The sequence below is a fragment of the Rhododendron vialii genome, chromosome 11a (assembly GCF_030253575.1).
Source record: "Rhododendron vialii isolate Sample 1 chromosome 11a, ASM3025357v1".
NCBI classification, from domain to species: Eukaryota; Viridiplantae; Streptophyta; class Magnoliopsida; order Ericales; family Ericaceae; genus Rhododendron; species Rhododendron vialii.
In genome coordinates this window covers 15,387,826-15,407,837 of record NC_080567.1, presented here as the reverse complement: position 1 = coordinate 15,407,837, position 20,012 = coordinate 15,387,826, and the positions used below count along the sequence as shown (strand labels likewise).

Below are 20,012 nucleotides of genomic sequence, written 5' to 3'. Positions count from 1 at the left end.
CCTACTCCTACTCAGTCTCTACTTCCTCCCTAACCCTATTTTTCGTCCATATTCCGTCCATCTCAAAGCCAAGAGTTGGAATTCCATTAAAACACAATTTTATCACCTTTATAAAAAAAAAATTCTCTTATATATACCCCATAACTCCGACCCTAGGGCACACCACGCCACTCTTCACATCCCACCAGTCCAGAAGAGAGAGAGAATTCGGGGAAAATGAAGCTCCAATCCATGGAGTTTAAGAGAGAGAAGGAAAGAGAGAGAAAAGTGGGTTTCATAGCCACGACCAACCGAGACCCGAATTGATCATTCCAATCACTTCCCTCAACCCCAAGCATCCCCAAGCATCATTCAATTCGAGCCCAAGGTCCCCCGATCGCCAAAACCGAAGTTGTCTTCTCCAAAAACTCAAGATTCGTTTTAAAATCAATTCGATCCAAACCAAGGTATTATAATCCCTTCCAAACACTCCTCTAAGTATATTAAGTGTTTTTATGCTTAACCCAATAGCCTAAATGGACTCATGCATCGAAAACCGTGGAGAAAACAAAAAAATTCAAAACTGCGTTCAACCTTGCGGCCGCAAGGTGCGGGCCGCAAGAACCAGGGTCAAGTTTGCGGCAGAAGGCTCCACCGCAAGGTTGACCGGTCAGACCTTGCGGTTTGATCTGTTTTGTTTCGAATCGACTTTTCGACATCCCGAACACTGTTTTTGACCCCCGAATTATTTTTCCTAGACTTTTCACACCTCAAAGATCATACCTTGTTAATATCATAATTTATTTATTTATTTAGATATTTATTAATTATTTATTCGTTATATTTCAAGGTTTTATAAACGAAAAATAATTGCGACCTTCCAAACAATATTTTTAACACCCAAACTATTTTTCCTAAATTCCTCACACCTCAAAGATGTTATCTTGTTAATTTCATATTTTTTTATATAATTTACTATTTATTATTATTTTTACAGTGTTTCTAATTAAAATTACGTTATAAACATTATTATAAATTCTCGAATAATTTTATTTAGACTTTTTACCTTCCAAAGATGAAACGTTGTTAACCTCGACCTATCTTATTTATTAAATAATTTATTATCCATTTATTTTAATTTTAACAACTTTTATTAAATCTTTTTATTTAAAATAATCTCGCGGCCCTCCGAACCCAACTTTTGACACTCAACTGGTTGCATAGGACCTTTAGGACTCTTATTAAGGTCATGATAAATATTCTAATATTTTTATCTAATTAATATATTTAATTAGTTTTTAATTAATCTATTATCTTAGAATTAATTAATAAGGGCCCAGAAAATTTTTCTTTTAAATTATTTTAAAACTCTTACTTTATTATTGACATTGTGACCATACAAGATTAAGGGTAACGGCCCATCCATAAAAAGTTGCATGATTTCATTATTTATTAATTGTTTTAATTATTATTGATTAATTGCATATTGTGCCGATACTTGATTTAAATGCTAGATTGGACCCTAGAGACATGGGGTGGTATTGCGAAATAGAATTCATCTAGATGATGCTAGATAATGGATAAACTGGAAAGTTTTTGTTTTTAGATTGCCTGCAGGCGGATTTTGTGATTGTGATGAGATTGAAACTGGCGGATTTCCAGTGATGAATTAATACTGGCGGGTGTCCAGTGGTGATTGTGATGTGGTTTGTGAAGTGGTACATAAGATAAGCGAACCCTAATCGTGATTCAGGCATGATAAGCTTTCCCCTTGTTGTAGTTATTGGGATGCATATTCGGTACATAACTTAGGTGCATCTGCGACAGCAAAGGGAAGTGATCTCATGGGACCGAGCATGGCTAGCGATTGGGGAGGAAAGATCCCACGGAGGAGATCTTAGATTTCACATTAGAATAATGAATAGTAATAAACTGATGTTCGTGAATTTTTGTTCTACTTTCGTCTTTTTATTATTCTGTCACTTGCTAACTGTAAAGTAAGAGGGGTAGTTGGATTGGATTATAATACGGGGTGAACTTTTTCACTCAGGTACGGATAGTCTGGCTTCCGTGCCAGATTTTATAGAAAATCCAGAAGAGGCGCAGAATCTTGAAGGTGAGCAGTATTATAGTGAGAAGGATCCAGAGGCTGAGGCTGAGGCTGAGCCAGAGTATGCTTGGGATCCGTATCAAACTTAGAAGATGCCTCTGTTATTTTGTTTAGTTTATTATCACAAAGACTATTTTCAGTATTCCTATAATAATTTGTAATAGACGAAACTTTAGGGTGAATTATCCGTTTTGGATTTTGAATTTTAATTCAATAAATTTTTAGAAATCAATATTTAAAACCTTCGATTTTCTTTCTAAAAATCGGGGCGTTACATCGCCAAACTCTACAAAATGAACAGTGCCGATCATTCAAATGTGATCGAAAAATAGCCCGATAATTAGAAACTCTCCGGAAGAGATACCAACCCCCTTGTATACCGGGATACATAAAAGTTTCTCAACAATATTAATGCTGAGTTTTCTAACATAACATCTATGGATGACACATGAGAATCCTAACCATTCTTACTACTCTTTTCCCTAATACAAATCAACAAATCCCCAAGATTTTTTGTTAGACAAGGACGGTCACTGACCTCTCCGAGTACCTAAATCTCTATTAGAATACCACAGATAGGATGAGTCTGACCAAACATAGCAACTATTCTTATAACGCCCCAAAAATTCAACCTTAACACGTGTCATAAAGGCATAAATATCGCATTGAAAAGTCAAGTCCTCGTCAAACATTGAGCACATTGACCAAAAAAAAAAACTTTCCTTCCTTTTTAAACCCTGATACAACTTATCAAAAAAATTAAAAATTAACACGACGAAGATATTTTTCACAATAGCTAACAAGTTCCTATGCCTAAAATAGATTTCACCAATTATAACTCTATACAGTCAAACTAGATAGCTATGTTTTCATAAATTCTGCAAGCCATAAGACGAAATACCCAAAAGATAATTACACAACTCCTAGTTTTATAGTTCCAAAATAATAACACAATTTTTTTCAGTTCTACGATCATGCTACAAAAGACATCGAACCCGAGACGGCCTTATGGCATTACATGATTCAAGATATAAGCTAAACAAGATGATATCACATAAAGGAAATCCATGTGTCCACAACTTCACTAAGTTCACGGCGCCTCATTGTTGTAGAGACCCGTAAAATTTTAATTATTTAAAATGTTTATTAATTGACTAATTAGGAGAATACGGTTTATTTGGTGATTATTTGAATTAGGGATTAAAATGAGGGAATTGAAACTTGAGGGAGTGGATGTGTGATTATAGGATATAAGAGTATATATAGGGTACGTGTGTGTGTAGGAGATTATAATCTTCCATCCTTTCTCTCTCTCTACCGTCCCTCTCTCCACTGAAAAATCCCTCTCTCTCCTCCTCTCACTCAAAAACTCCTCCAAGACCTCAAGAACCTCAAAGATCAACCACCCTTCGGCCTTCCAATCGCGTTCTCGAGCTCAAAATTTCGTGGGTCAAGCTTGGAGGGAAGTTCTTCGTTGATTTTGGAGCTTTGGAAGTCTAGAAATCACTTGGACTTCGATCAATCGCTTGGGTCTCGTTCAAACCACTTGAGGTAGGAATTTCTTACTCTCTTTATGTGTTTATGGGTTAATTATGTGCCTTGATCGTGTCTTGGTTCGTCGTTTGTTGTTGGGATTTCGTTGTTAAAAAGCTGAAAATCTGCAGAAAAACTCCGTGGTATTGATACCCTCAAAAGGGGTATCGATACCCCACTCTCCTCTGGACCAGACTCTGACCAGGTATTGATACCTCGATCAGGGGTATCAATACCCCTCTTCTATTCCAGACAGATTTGGTTCATTTGTTTCTTCTCGTACCCGTTTGACCCCGAACACTTCAATTACCTTTTGAATAGTTTCAAATCACTTCCAAACTTGATTGTTCGTACCTCGAAAGATTCTTTGAGCAATGATCACTTTGGGCCCTCGTCGTAGCTTAGAAAGGTGTATAATTAAATGATTAGGATACTCGTACATTATTTATGCTCTTTGTCAATTGAAATAGATGTTGTGGCATGTCTCAATGAACGATATAGACTTATTAAGTGCTATGGCGTAACATAGTGATTGGTAGACGTACCATGGAGTCGTTATTAAATATCGTAAGCTAAAAGGTATAGCGTGAGCGCTTGGGTGGTCGATAGTGGTTTGTCTGGTGGTCCGAAAGAGAATAGGGTAACTCGTATCGTCGTGCTTCGTCTTGATTGATCGTCCTATGTTCCTTTGGCATTCGTTCTATAGATTCTCGTTTAGAACTTAGCGGGTGGTGCGTCATGGGATTATTATTGGGTTCGGTACTTGACAATTGATGCCATGCAGTACAAGGAGCGAGTTGAGATAATGAGTTAGGGAATAAAATTGAAATGCAAGTTGAAAGGTGAACCACCTACTTAATATCGATATCTCTCTCATCTACATTCTTGAAATTAGAGTCTTGGAAATACATAGGATGAAAAGCGATACAAATGATGTGAAATGGATATACGGGGTCATGAGCTCCCAGAATGTACTATGGGTATATGGGGCCCTAAGACCCGAAATGTGAAATGGATGTACGGGGTCATGAGTACCCGGAATGTATTATGGGTATATGGGGCCCTAAGACCCGGAAAGTTTCTTAAGTTTACTATTGATGAGTCAGTGGAGAATGAGCTACTTGGACTCACGTTGGAGATTTCTGGGAGACGTACAAAGTTCTCAAGACCCATAATGTAAGTTCTTTGATATAGAAGCGCGCGAGCTCGAGTGTGGTCAATAAGGACACATAGAAGATGGCTAATTGATTGATTAATGACGAGTGAAGTGCCCCTTGAGTCTTGAGTTCCCTCCATGAAGTTGCGTTAGTTGCATTCTCTTTCGTTGTCTCAGACTTCATTCTTTTATGTACAAATCTTCTCATTTGCATATAAAGTTTGTAGAGATTTCCCTACTGGGCTAGTGTAGCTCAACCTATCATTTTCAGGTGTATCTCAAGGACCTAGATGCGGAGTGCATGATGTGCATACTTGATTTAATCTCTTTTGAAAGCCGCCCGAGAGGTGATTTCATCATCTTTTGTATGATCTCTTGGAAAGACGAAATTGTAAATTCATTTGAAGTCTTTTAATTTTAGATATCATGTAATCTCTAAATTTACTATCTTTGTCTAACCATGAAATTTGGGCCTTAGTGCCAATGTTGTAAACCTTTAAACTTGGGGACTTGGATTGTAAATGATCATTTGGGAATTCTCTTTTGGGTATTATCTGTAATATGCGAGGATCATTTATTGAAATGGATTATTTATTTTTATGTTAAAAATCAAGGGTGTGACAATTGCCACTTGAAATGGTTTAAATAACATGAGCCAGAGCCCGTAGGAAACAAAACTAAACCAAATAATATGTTCAAGTTTAACATAAATATTGTGAAACACGCACAAGTTGAAAGTCCACACATAATTATCAAGTGTCAATAAGTATCCCTTAATAATAACCTCATACGGTTCTCCGCCTAATCATCATTGCCCAACATTCCTAGATTTAACCCAAAGTCATAAACCATACGCCAACTCTAATATCTAACCGAGGGGTAACCTGGTACAAGTACCACCCATGAACTGGGGTAATCGGGTACAAGCACCACCTTCACAAACCAAGGGTAGTCGGTACAAGTACCACCCCATGAATTGGGGTAGCCGGGTACAAGCACCACCCTTGCACTGGGGTAATCGGGTACGGTATACCACCTCAACAATTTCCGGTCTTTCACCGAAGAGCTCGCCAAGCCCAGCTTATTTTTCCTAGGTGCACCACTTAAATCTAGACCAACATAATCCGAGCACAATCATCTCAACCTATCTCACCGAACAAGATAATTCATACCCAAATATCATTCGCATAATTCCCATCAAGTATCCAAGCTCCAAGTATTCACTAAACTTCAAATACGCATAACTATTTCACTAAAACATGTAACTTTTAAACATTTAGCATCTCTACATCTCAATAACACATAAATCTTAAGAATTTAACGAGCATCAACAAAAATCCATGTTTTCCATGTGAGATCTTAAAACCCTAACACAAATTTTCATATAATCTAAAACTCATGCTCTACAAACAAATCCACAATATTTATACTAAAAATAAACATATCAAAAGGATTAGTCATGTATTATCTCAAAGATGCAAATACCAAGCCCTAGCTATGAATCCTCTCTAAACTAGGGATGGCAATCTCGACCAAACTGATGGGTATCCGAACCCTAACCGCTTTTTTTCCCCGAACCATAACCAAAATATTCCCCGTTGGTGCAAATATGGTGGGGGGTGGGAGATAACCGAACGGGTTCCGTTCAGTTACGATTCAGCTGATACTCGAACCGATCCGTTACTCGAACCGAACCGAAACAATTTATTTACAAAAATACCCCTACATATATATATATATATATATATATATATATATATATATATATGCACTTATACCACTACCAGTTAGGGTTTGTCCTCATTTCCCCACTCCTCCGTTAGACCAACTGCCGAGAGCGGCGATTTTGAGTTGACTCCGTGATCTCTCTCTCTCTCTCTCTCTCTCTGGACTCATTTTACAGAACCCAAATCTCACATGGATTTTTGTTCTTTAGATATGCTTTTTGATCCAACAAATCCTTCATGTTTTTCCATAAATTTGTCTAGTAAGGCCACCAATCTTCGCGAGGATCTGATTGTACTCGGCCCTGGTTGTGAGATCTTTGAAGATGATAAAAGAGACGACGAAGAACAGAACGAAAAGGATCTCGAACTCGGCAAACTGAACGAAGTTGAAAATTGAGGTGACGGACTGAGTCAGTAGAAACTCGTTTCGATTCCAACCCGTGCTCACTCGTTTTGGCATCGTTTTCTTCCGTCCTTCCCCTTCGACCCACTGATTGTTGGTTTGTTTTCACTTGTATTGCTGTGATTTTTTTTTTTCTGAAGAATTTCTGAATTATCCAGAAAGAATGGTTGAATGTTGGTTTTCTTTTCCCTCTTTTTTTGATTTGGTTTGGTTAACCATTCGGTTCGAGGATTACCCAAAAACCGAATGGTTTGGTTATGGTTCATTTTTCCCATCCCCGTTCGGTTATCGGGCGGATATGGGTCATATATCGATTTCGGGGATCGTGGACGGAAATCCCCATATCCGCCCCGAACGCCCCTAATGCCATCCCTACTCTAAACCCACTTCTAGCTCCAAAATCTTTGAGTTCTATGTATGAAATTCAGCTTTCCTTTCCTTAGATTCTCCAAAATTTAGAAGATTTGAGAGGTTGATTGAGTGTGTAGTGAGGGAGAATGAGGAGTCAAGAGATGAAGAAGAAGTAAAAAAAAAAAGAAAAAAGAACCCCTGGAAATGGAAAATGGAGGAGCCGATCTTCCCCTGGAAATAAAAATCTGATTTTTGGGAAAAAATTACACCATAAGTCCCTCTAGCTCTATGGTAACACTAATCAACTCCCCAAGGTTCGAGAATTTCTAGTTCGGCCACAAAAACTCAATTTTTGCATCGAATGTATATATAATCATATTAAAAGTCTCAGGATACGCAAATAGGTCCCACGTCACTCAAACAATATGCCCACACGGCAACGTATAATCAATTAAAATAAATAATAATAAAACCAGGTTCTTACAATTCTAATGGTATCAAGGTTTACCAACTATTCCAAATCACACCTTCACAGAATAACCTAGGGCCAAGCACTGCAACCGAGTGAAGTAACATAAGTATAAACAAAGCAAATCATCTTTCCTTTGATTAAAGAGAGTCGGCGCTCCCCATGGTGACGTACTCGGACAAATAAACCCCAAGTCTTGCAACTCTTGCAACTGCGTCTTCAATTCCCTCAACTCGGCTGGAGCAAAACGATAAGAAGGCAAAGATATAGGAGAAGCACTAAGAAGTAACTCTATTGTGAACTCGACCACTCTCTTGAGTGGTAAACTAGGTAACTCTTCCAGAAACACATCAGGAAAATAAAAAACAACCAAAGGTAATTTTTCACGCGCAGACACATCCTCATCTAGCATCAGACTCTCCAAGAGACAATAAATTGACTCGAGCTCTTGCGACCCACACAAATAAGGTTCCCCATAGAACTCAAAACAATCACCCTCGGGTGGATAGACACAAACTCATTGTTTAAAACAATCTATTATTGCATGAAACGTGGATAACCAATCCATTCTCAGAATAAGATCGAACCCTGACATATCCAAAATAATGAAGTTGAAGACAAAATGGCGGCCACAAATAACTAGCTCACAATCTCGGCATACACATTTTAGAGGTGCTCTACCCCCAAACGGTGTCTCGACAAACAAAGGTGGACTAAAATCTTCGTTTTCCAATTCTAAGGCACGAACAAAAGATGCAGCAATGAATGAATGTGATACTCCATAATTGAAAAGAACTTTAGCGAGGGAGTTGAACAAGAGAAATGTATCCCTCACAACGAAAGTCTAGAAGTGGCAGGTGGAATAATTGAAGTGATCGTCAACGTTCACCCCTGGGACTCTGACCTTGCACAAATCCGCCCCTCTATCCGAAACTTTGACTAAGTGCGAAAGAACTCGCTCCCTACTCAACCTGAGACCCCTGACTCGATGTAGTCTGACAAAAGTGAGGCTTGTGCTATCTCTCAGTACCCCTGAACGACTGTTACTGACCAAAACTCTGCCCAGCTCTCGGCCACTGTACTGAGCCTGACTCACTCCATGCTCCCCCTCATTGAGTACAATTTCTTGCAAAATGACCAAATTTACCACACACATAACAAGACCCCTGAAGCTGAGGACACTAAGTACGAATGTAACCTGTTTGACAACACCTGTGACACATAACCAGAGGCCTAACAAAAACTCCCATAGCCCCAGAAGAAATAGGTGGTCTAAAAGTCTATAAAGGCTGAACAGTTCCCTCTACCTCTTTCTCCCTTGACTCCTGAAACTCCCCGAGGAAGAACTCATACTCACAGTTTGTTGCCTAGGCTCCCACACTTTCACATTTATAGGCGCATCATTCGGAATCTCAACACTCTTTGTGCACTCCACGATTTCAAAAACCTGCCAATACGTTGGCTCACAACCAACCTCTTAATAGACGTGTGTAAACCCTTTTCAAGTCGTCTACACTTCCTTTCTTCCGACGCCACCAACTCCAGCGCAAAATGGGACAAGGACAGAAATTTCAACGCATACTTAGAAACGGTTATTGTACCCTTCTCAAGCTTCTCAAATTGTTCCCTCAAATGCTCACAGTAAGACTTTGGAAAGTACTGGCCCTCGAAGAGTTCACCAAACTCGGCCCAAATCAATTTTTCAATTTCGGCTGAGCCGCCATCCTAACATCCCTCCAAACCCCAAGAATGGATTCCTACCACTCATTCGCTTCTCTAATGAGTTGACATGCCACCATCTGAACCCTTAAGTCGTCCTTAGTAATCATTAGAGCATTAAAAATTTTTGGGATTTCAGCAAGCCAATGGTTGGCCCCAAGAAAATCATCACCCTCCCTGTTGAATTTGGATGGGTCCATACATCAGAACTCTCTTATAGCTTCCATAGCCTGATTATTTGTTGCAACCCTAAGAGCTGGATTTAAGAGATTTTTCAATACGAGTGTCGCGATGAAATCGCTAGCAAACGGATTCTAAGCATTTGGTGTCTCTATATATTGTTTTGCTCCCGCACCTTGATTCTCACTTTGAGCTTCCCTTTGACAACTAACCCCCAACAGATTCTGAGCGTTTGGTGTCTCTATATTCTGTTTTGCTCCCGCTCCTTGATTCTCACTTTGAGCTTCCCCTTGACAACTAACCCCATGGCCTTGGCGACCACAATTTCTAACCCTACCCTGTCTAACATGACGTCTCGAAGGCATTTTACTACAAAGGTTTAAGAAAGGAAAAACTATCAATAACAGCAATATCAAGATGCGGTCAAAGCCTCCAACCTTCCCAACATGATTCACCATTGCAACGCCACTCTACGAAATCTTAAGTGCAATGCATGAGACTAAGTATATATCTCCCCACGGTCTCAATGTATTCTAACTTAGATGTTCTGATGCCAAGTTGTCATTCCCGCGATTTTAAACATAAATAAAGATAACTTTCCATAAATCGAATCCTTGCAGTAACATACATAATAACCCAAAAGAGATTTCCATAGTGATGTCACTGAATCTAGTTCCAAAAGAGTACACTTTAGGCACTACGGTCCAATATTTCCAAAGTACTATTTAAGAAGAGTGAATTGGATATTACAGTCATCCATAATCAAAATAAATCAAAATCAAGTTATGATTACATCTTCAAAAGGGGTTTACAAAAAGGATGTTAAAGTAACTCCTCAATATCAACTTTTAAAATGATGTCAATCCATGCACGCACAACTCACCATGCTACTGGCCCTGGGCCCCACCTAAAAAATGAAGGGTTGAGCTACAGCAGCTGAGTAGAATAATCTCAACTAACTCTAAATGTGGATGAAACAAAATCATTTTTTAGAGGAAATGCCATCAAAAGCTCAACCATAAGCAATTATGCAAGTTATAACGCAGACAAAGGTTCTTATATTAAGGGACAACATATATCACCACCATAAACAAAAATTTAAAGTGTCCACACATATTCTACTATATTTCTACCTCTTACTTAACAGTAAACACCACTCCTTACGTTTCTATATTTCCACCCCTTACGTTACAGTCAACTTCAGCCCTTTTTTGGGTTTCGATATTTCCACCCCTTGCATTACCGTTACTTCCCCATTCAAATTTCTTAACAACAACTATGTAACCTCGCCAATCAAATACCACTATGACTAATTCATTCTCATGCATCTCAACACGTAATCAACAGTCAACAAGACCAATTCATGGATCACAATCAAGAAGGGAAAATAATAAGTTTTCCAAGGCTGGTACCGGTACCTCCTGGGCTTTTAGAAAAACGAATTCCAAGCTCAACGGTGTTACACCTAACCACATAAACAAGTAGAGAGAGAGAAATCCCTACCAAAAGAGAGATTGAGCCGAAACCCTAAGTGTTTGAATGGATCGAGCTTGAAACCCACCAAAGGAACCTCCCTCCTAGCTTTGACAAAAGAATCAAAGTCTAGGTTTTCCAAAAATGAAGTACATTGGTGAGGAGAGGGAGAAAAATGTGATGTAGAGGGAAAGATCAAGAGAAAAGAGGTGAGACTTTCCCCTTGGTTGCAAAACTTGAAAATCAAGAGAGATTGAGATGAGAGATGCTTAAATCTTGAAGATTTGAGGTGGTTTGATGTAGAAATCAAGTGGTTTGAATGAGGGATTGAATAGAGAAGTGAGAGGAAGTGTTTCTAGGTCTATTTCGGGGTATGGGGTGTGAAAAGAGTACAGATGTTGTATTTATAGTGGTCCAGATCGTGAGCTGAAAAATCAAAAAATTTGCAGGTGGTACTGGTACTAAGGTAAAGGCTGGTACCGGTACCAGTCACAAAGTTTGAGCTATTGATCAAATGGTACCGGTACCAAGGTAAAGGTTGCTACGGTACCTCCAAGGAATTTTTATAACATTTCCAACTTCCACCAATTCAACTCCAATCACCACTAGCACACCCACAACACCTCCAAACACCTTCACAACATCAAAATATATATTTCAACAATTCACCAAACTTCTGATACACGTATATCCATACAATCACAATAATAAAACATAATTTCATTCAAAATACAATTATCGACACCCGAAATAATTAAAGATCGAAAAGGAATTTAAAATTACAGATCCTTACACATCATATACGCTAAATTTTATCATATTCGATTAATTTGTTGTTGTTGTGTTTTGGTAAATTTATTGAATATATAAAAAATGTATCATAATTACTAAATTCATCACATTCGATAAATTGTCGTATTTGTATTCAACAAGTTAATTCTACTTTTTTTTATTTTAGTTTGATAGTTTTATGATTTTGTATTTAGTTTTAAATTTAGTTTTGCGATTTAAGGGAATGGAAATTTGAGAGAGAAGATTAGGAGAGGGAAAGAATTACAAGATTAGGTGAGAGAAAATTTTGAAAGATTGAAGAGAGAATTGAGATAATTAGAAAAAATAAGGAGAGAGAAAGATTTGGAAGATTAGGAGAGAGAAAGGGTAGTTTAGGATTAATTATTTGACTTTGAGAATGGAAAGAAAAGTTTTCAAACCTAATAGAATAAGGACTTAAGTATTTCTATAGGGCACGAGTACCCCTATATATTCAAGTTTTCCTTAATTACAACTTAGTATTTGTTGCGTCATGCCCGTCTAAAACCGTGTTGTGTTGTGTCTGTATCGTGCCATATTTAAACGTGTCGTGTCTGTGCCGTGCCAACCCAGCCCAAGGTTATTTGTTGGTTTTGGGGCATTGCTCGACACCATTCACGATGTGTCATATGTAGTTTCTTCTCTTAAATCATCGACATGAAATATTATTGAATCACAAACCAAATGGGTCTTACCTCTTACGGTATTAATCAATCATACAAAATTTAGAGTAATACATGGAAATGTTTTTTTCCCGATAAAAAAAAATACATGGAAATGCTCCAAAAACACGTTTAATTTTGTAAGAGTCGAGATGCGTATAAATTGATCTGAATATCATGTTAAGTAAAAATTTGATTTCGCAAGAATCATAAGGGCCACCTCAATAAAGGCTTAGGTCCACATCTTGATCAAGCATGCATGGAATACGGATAGCCTTTATTGGGTACATAAGTGTGAACAATCAAAAGCTTTTCTTATGGATAAACGCGTTAGATGAGCAGGGTTTGCACGGGTGTTGTGAAACATTTTCTGTACATTTTCCATGTTACAAGGACAATGTTTTCTTTATGTTTTCTTAAATTCATTACACCTATATATGTATATATTGTTCAGAGTAGTCTTTGAGAGATTGCAGGCTTCCACATTCGTGAATTCAGCTCCACCCTCCCCTCCCCTCCCTATCTATAGATAAACAACGACGAATACATTGAGTATATTATAAACATGAGAATAACTTATTCACGACAAACACTTTTGGACGCTCAAGATTGAGCGCTGTAAAACTTAGTTTACGAAGCTTCCGTAAATAAGTTTTTGTCAATAAACATATTTAGTAGTCCTGTTTTCCCCCTTTGTTTTGTGTAAAAGGAATTAACATCCACCTGGATTCGTGGGGGTTCGAAGCACGAGAACTATGATGTTAGGTTTTGTGTTGGCCATTATGTGAGTCCCTCTATTGCTTGGTTTTCTCCCTATGCATAAAAGCTGGGTAGATACCCCAACGACTAGTTTATAGCACACTTTGGTTTCTTCTCTTTTTAAGAGGTTTGCGAAGACCCCTCTCTCTCTCTCTCTCTCTCTCTCTCTCTCTTGAAGAATCTGTCAGGTATATTAGAGTTTTTCTATGACCTATCTTATCACATTCTAGTATATGAGTTTCATCCCTTTGGATTCACATAATAAAAGTTTTTATATACACCCACACACAACAAGAAATACATATATATAGTTTCCATTCAATAAAAAAGGATTCTCTAATAATTAATGGGTATGGTATTGTTCCTTCTCACATTCTTACTTTCTCTTTCAATTGATTTGGAAATGCAGGCAGAGGGAGTAAAAATATTGCAAAGTAAATAAACAACATATAAGATAAATTTGGGGAGAGGAGGAGATTTTTGAATTGACTTTCAGGGTTATCTAATTTCGAAATGGAGGGCGGACATTTTTGGGGATGGAGGAGGAATTCTTTTAGATGCGCAGGTAATGCAGGAGAGAGGGATGTGACGCAAATGGTTTCGACATTACCGTCGATTCCTCAACCACAAACACCAAAGGAACCCATGGCGTTCTTGTCCAGATCATGGAGCCTCTCTGCTTCCGAGATATCGAAAGCTCTGGCTCAAAAACAAAAACACTTCCTGGTTGGTAAGGATCCGAATGGAATACCAGAGAGAACAGTTCCACATATACATGTAAGTTATTGTTTCATCGTTTTCTGCATCAACTCCAACTTATGAGGGTATGAAATTCTTTGTCTGGATCATGGTCATGGATTTGCCTAGGAATCTATGGAGAAAAGAGAAAGACATTAGGATTGGGTTTGTAGGCTCTAAACGCAAAATGAATCATTGAATCAAATACAATACACTTAAGTTTCAATAACCGAAAGCAAACTGAGAATTTTTTGCCTACAGAAGGAAACCTAAGGAATAGGAAGAAGCATGTAAGTGAGACAGGAAAGTATTGGGAGCATCTGGGTGACAATTGAAAAAGGAAACGGGTCACGGGTCAGGCATCTCGGTGTGTAGTCTCTGTTTGTACAATGTACAGTCTATGGTCTATCATGGATGAATTCTCTTTCGCCCACAGAGGCAGCCCTTGTTTTTGGGCGAACCAAGTAAATCGTTTGTGTAATTTCTGTTCATTTGTGATGAGCGTACTTCCATGAGTGTGCTTCTGTCAATGTTCGTAAGGTTTCAATAAACCCGACACCAATTGTATTGTATCATTTTCAACAAGTCCATAAATGCAGACAAAAATATGACGCAGAGGATTTTAAAAAGATGATGATCAATGAGCAAATGACTGGAGGAAATAGTAATGCACCTTCTCTTATTCCTCTGTGCCTTTTGCAGTCAGGCAAGGTAACAAAATCTTTCAACGCTAGGAGAACGGGGTCAATAGGTAGGTGGTTCCACCAAAAGGACTATAACAACAGCACCCTAAAGAAGAAAGACAAAGCGAGAGTAGAAAATGCACGAACGCACGCTGCTCTCTCTGTTGCTGGACTAGCTTCAGCATTGGCTGCGGTGGCTGCAGCAGATAACTCCAAAGGCCCAGGCTCAAAAATGAGCGCGGCTTTGACATCGGCTACAGAGCTCCTGGCATCCCATTGCATCGAGATGGCTGAATCAGCTGGGGTTGATCACGATTGTGTGGCTTCTGTTGTCCGATCGGCAGTAAACATTCGAGGTCCAAGCGACATAGTGACACTAACTGCTGGAGCTGCAACAGGTATTCCATCAGTTTATTTTGTATCTTCGTCTATGTTGCATATGCTAGGTAGGCCTGAGTGTTTATATCATAGTCATCTCATTTACACCTAAAGCACATGGGGCACAGCAAAATATTCATATTCTTCAGTATGGTCGTATTATTTTACAGGATACACAGTTCTCATGCAATTGGGCATAGATTGTGGTTTGGTGAATTCCGTTTACAAACTGTTATTGTAAGATGAATGTCTAACTAGGCATATGGCCCATTGGATATCTCTCAAACACTTATCCAGGGTACACATTTAAATGAGTCTCTGAACCATGGATTGTGATCTTGGTTCCAGAATGTCACATAAAGAGTTCTGGTTCTATATCATCGACCACTTATTCATCCACTGAGTAATAAATGCCTTGAACATTTAACCAAAAGGGTTAGCTCAAGTGTTAAAGAGGGCAGAACAGAAGTGCCTAAGAAGCACAAGTGTCTTGATCGACTCTCTTAGAACTCCCACCAAGAGCACAATCATTTAAGTCACCCTTTCGCTTGCGTGATATAGCTGAAAAAGGGGGCTCCAGTTTACAGTGCGGCCACGCAACCTATTGGTGGGATGTGTTCCGAATTACCAAAAAACTGTACCACAATATAGGTGTATAATTTTGGCAAAGACGTGCAACTTTTGTTATCATAAAGAATTTCAATAAGCCACCCATTAATGTCAATTTGTTTGGCTTTTCAATAAGCTTTGCGAGGAGAAGCAGCTCTTAAAGCGCGATTGCCAAAAGAAGCAAAGAAGAATGCAGCTATAAGCCCTTATGACAAGGGCATGGCAGAATCTCATAGGGTTGCTAATTTCTATAGTGAAATTGAAGAGCAGGATCCTCGTTTTATAGGCGACTTGTTGCAACACACGCGAAAAGGTACTTCCCCATCCAAAGCTTAATCAGGTTCATCTACTCCATTTGCACTTTCCTATCTCTACAGATCCTGTCCCCGTGAAGAGGCATAAAAATCAACATAAATAAAATTCTGCATAACTAACAAAACATGTAGATTGTTTTGTTCACAATCCTGAAATGTAATGTTTTCACGAGACTCCTGCTGGTGATAATATTTGCATACCTGTAAACTTTTTGGTTTCGCCTGACATTGATGATTCTAACAGAACTACATCCATCTGTAGTTTAATAGGTCCCCAATAGACCTCAGAACCTTTAAGTTCACACCATAGCTTATCACTTTTTTCCTTTTAATTTATTTCTTACAGTCCAAGAGTGCAATTAATTTGGGATACGAATCACTTTACTGCCAAGTCTGATTCATTCTCATGGAAATTTTTCTCAGGTGTGTTGCGATGGAAGCGTGTTTCTGTCTATATCAACAAGAAATCTCAGGTCATGATTAAGATCAAAAGCAAACATGTAGGAGGAGCCTTCACCAAGAAGAACAAATGTAAGCACTCTTCAGTCTAAAATTCCAGACCAATACTAGAGCAATTAAATGTGTTCCGGATATTTCTTCTGTTTTACCTTCACTTCAAAAAACACACGTAGAATTCCAAAAATCCCTCTTACCTTCTATTTCTGATTCGTTTCTGACATCATGTATCGGTACCAGGTCTTGTTTATGGACTCTGTGATGAGACCTCGGCATGGCCATTCAGAAAGGAAAGGGATCAAATGGAAGTCTATTTTGGAGTCAAAACAGGACAGGGTCTTCTAGAGTTCAAGTGCAAGAACAAGATCCATAAGCAGAATTGGGTAGATGGGATTCGAAACCTTCTTCGTCAAGCGTGTAGCATTGAAGATGATGAGCGCTCTATCAAATTCTTAAACATTACTAAGAGTACATGACTAGTTTGTAGACATACTTGGTTTAATAGTCAGGGTTCATCCGATACTTCGACAATAGGTGGGAAGTAACACAATTGGGATCGCAACATTACGGGGGGTTATAGTTTTTCAAAGAAAGCATTCTCCTGTTATACAAGTGAAAATATTTTTTGCACTCCTAAGAAAGTCCTATCCAGTTTTCCTCTCAGCCGTCATTTACTTTTACGTACACCTTTTCTCGAGAAAAATTAAACAAATGGAACCACGAAATGTCATGATTTCTCCGTAATTGACCTTAAATCCATAGAGCAGTATAGGAGCAGTATAGGGGTAAACTTCATTATGCATCTATCCACAATATATAGAAATGAACCGCAACTTAATGGCCTTTTATCCCAATTGAAGCCACTAAACGGCTAACTAATAACCTGTTAGTAGCTGCAGATAACCTTGTCAAAAGAATATCAAGCTCCTTTACATGAACACAAACAGCACTCTACTCCTCTGCCAAAAATCTTCTAGAATGATAAAAGCGAGAAAAAGGAACACTCAGCGATCCTCTCATTAATTGTTTTTTCCCCGCAATGGTGTTTGATTCAGTATTAGCAAAGTCAAAGTTTAACACAGAATCAAAATTATGGGATAGGCTAATAGCTCAACATGGGAAAACTTGTATTGAGCAATTTAAAAGCACAATCAGATGTACATACCAATTGTACCTTTGAACTTCAAGTTGTCATCTACCTCCCCTCAGAAGACAACTGTCTTGTTTTCTCCGTACGGCAGCACCCGCAATTCACAGTAAGATTTTATTGCCTTCGCAAGGCACTGTTTCTCAAGGTTCTCTGATTTCAGTATAAAGCTGTGCAAATTCTCTCTGTGTGAAACCCTCCCAACCTGGGTAAGGGGGGAAAAACTGTGTTCTAAAATGTGGAACAAATGAAATAATTTTGGTTTATCATGCATGTTCTCAGTTAATAAATAAACAAGTAATGCAATATTTTCCATGCCATACGAGAACATGCTGAAATTCATTTTCACATACGCACACAAGAAATATGCTGAAACACCAACTGTCCTGCATGCAAAGATGCACAATGTGATAAAAAAACAAGTTGCAGTATAGTCAGGAAAATTCAACATGACTTGAACTATCTTAAGTTCAGATAGAAACAGCAATAGCTGTTTTTGCTGTTTCTAAAAATACAGCTAACCCACCAATTGTTAGACATTGCAATCTGACAATTCCATCAAACTTCATAATTAATCTACAATGGCAACAACAAACTGACTTAGAGTGGATCCTCCATTCCACATTTTATTTCTCTTGTAATGTTATGAAGCAGGAGCAAAATCACTGATTTTAAATGGATCCACTGCGGCTAAAAAATATTTGCACCTGGTGATTGCAGAGAACAAGTACCATTACAAGTAAAGTGGGTGATGGGTGCACTAAAGGGCACTTTAATACAATAGAACAGACGCAGAGAATCTGAGTCAGGCTTAACGAGTGATGTCATCACATCCAAGAAGATCTTGATCGATGAAAAGAAAGCAGGAAAAATAAAGAATGATAGCTAAGAATTCCATACCAAGGAAGCAGGGACGGAACCATAAACTTGGGGGACGAACTACGAGCAACTAAATTTTGAAATTTCAACAAGGTTCAGGAATCTTTATAGTTTGTTTGGTTTGGATTTTGAGGAATGTTTTTTGGTAATGAGTGGAGAGAGATAGGAAGAGAAATGAGATTAATAATTGAAAGAAAAACTTATGAGAGACCTTGCACAGAGAGAGTGGTTGGGTTTTGTGACAAAAAACGAACACATTCTTAAAGTATTTAAATGTCTAAATAACACCCAATACATAACACAATATCTAGGTGCTCTTAGCCAACAAAAAATCACTAATATTAATATTGAAATTTCAAAAAAAACAAAACAAAACTATGTGGGGGCCTTGGCCCCCATAAGCCTAAGGGTAGTTCCGCCTCTGCAAGGAAGTATTCCTTCGTACCTCCAATAGAAGCAATACAATCACTCCATAAAAAAATATTTTGGGCCACCCAACGCTATTCCCAATACTCGGTATGTAACTAATGCTACTGATCCAAATTCTTACCCTAACTTGAGTTTTGTCTTCCAAACATCTTTCAGCTTCACATGGTAGTCAATAGCGATACAAAGTGGAAGTTCAAAAAGAAGTAAATAAGAATATAGTTTCCATAGAATACTCTCAACCCAAATTGAGATCTGTTAGCAACCTGGATCTCGAGTTTTTAAGCTTAGAAAATGATTGACGCCTAAAATGAATGGAGCAAAATCAAATGCAGTTATTAATAGACGAAATTACCATCTGTTCAATAATAGGTCCTGAATCAAGTTCTTCAGTCACAAAGTGACTTGTTGCACCAATTAATTTCACACCAGCATCAAAGGCCTGAGAAATGTAAGGTAATCTGTAAGGCATCGGTGAAGAAACAATGTGATGGTGAAGAAAGATAGGGAAAGATGCACAAAAGGTAACCTGTTTAGATGGATTCCCGCCCTTGAATGATGGCAAAAGACCATGGTGGATGTTAATAACATCCTTTCCATAACTACTTAAAAAATCTCCAGATAATAGCTGCATAAATAAAAAATGTGGTTCTCAATCCAAAACAGCAATGTGCAAGTAAATCATATGATTGTGCGCAAGTCACAATTATACAAGCAGCGGAAAAGCACCAAGAATAACAGAGTAGCATGTAAAGAATGTTTCCACTCAGTAACCCAATCATTAATGGGCTCAAAGAAAGATAAGGAGATAGATAATTGTAGGATCTGGCTATCTCAGAATTAGGTTTACCTGCATGTATCTGGCAAGGACTATAAAATCAGTATCTTGTACCAAATCCAATATCTCAGCCTCTCTCTTATTCCCTTTAGTTGTATGCAAACAATAATATGGGATTCCATGCCTTTCAAGAAATCGAATGACATGGGTGTCTGATCCTCTTTCATGATTACTACAAAGGAGATGATGCAATATTTTCAGCAACATTACGAA

At 38.3% G+C, this 20,012-nt stretch overlaps 2 protein-coding genes across 23 annotated transcripts in view; one reads left to right on the top strand and one right to left on the bottom strand.

Moving 5' to 3' along the window:
- The first annotated feature begins 13,292 nt into the window (after window positions 1-13,292).
- Window positions 13,293-17,150, top strand: LOC131308590 (VAN3-binding protein). Of its 2 annotated transcripts, XM_058335537.1 has the most exons (6): window positions 13,294-13,519; window positions 13,741-14,108; window positions 14,772-15,150; window positions 15,876-16,052; window positions 16,477-16,584; window positions 16,750-17,150. In XM_058335537.1, the coding sequence occupies exons 2-6, from the start codon at window positions 13,845-13,847 to the stop codon at window positions 16,983-16,985; spliced, it is 1,164 nt and encodes a 387-aa protein (XP_058191520.1). In that variant the 5' UTR covers window positions 13,294-13,519; window positions 13,741-13,844; the 3' UTR covers window positions 16,986-17,150. The 2 variants fall into 2 exon arrangements, with proteins under 2 accessions (XP_058191521.1, XP_058191520.1); XM_058335538.1 differs by lacking the exon at window positions 15,876-16,052 and having other exon boundaries at window positions 13,293-14,108.
- The window catches only part of LOC131308591 (formyltetrahydrofolate deformylase 1, mitochondrial-like), a 64,980-nt gene continuing 59,690 nt past the window's right edge, over window positions 14,723-20,012 (bottom strand). For 4 of the 21 annotated variants that reach the window (XM_058335546.1, XM_058335539.1, XM_058335545.1 and 1 more), the window contains 4 exons: window positions 19,812-19,971; window positions 19,491-19,589; window positions 19,317-19,403; window positions 14,723-17,861 (listed from right to left, as the gene is read on the bottom strand). In XM_058335546.1, the coding sequence (XP_058191529.1) occupies window positions 17,715-17,861; window positions 19,317-19,403; window positions 19,491-19,589; window positions 19,812-19,971 (493 nt within the window). In that variant the 3' untranslated portion in view covers window positions 14,723-17,714. Of the gene's footprint in view, window positions 17,888-18,182; window positions 18,233-19,316; window positions 19,404-19,490; window positions 19,590-19,811; window positions 19,972-20,012 lie in introns of all 21 variants that reach the window. The other 17 variants (XM_058335542.1, XM_058335541.1, XR_009194490.1 and 14 more) reach the window with 16 other exon arrangements.

Bases quoted from the DNA above. Each gene is read 5' to 3' on its own strand.
- LOC131308590 (XM_058335537.1), top strand. From the start codon at position 13,845: ATGGAGGGCGGACATTTTTGGGGATGGAGGAGGAATTCTTTTAGATGC. The intron at 16,053-16,476 runs GTACTTCCCCAT...AATTTTTCTCAG, and splicing joins GTTGCAACACACGCGAAAAG to GTGTGTTGCGATGGAAGCGT. The intron at 16,585-16,749 runs GTAAGCACTCTT...TATCGGTACCAG, and splicing joins CTTCACCAAGAAGAACAAAT to GTCTTGTTTATGGACTCTGT.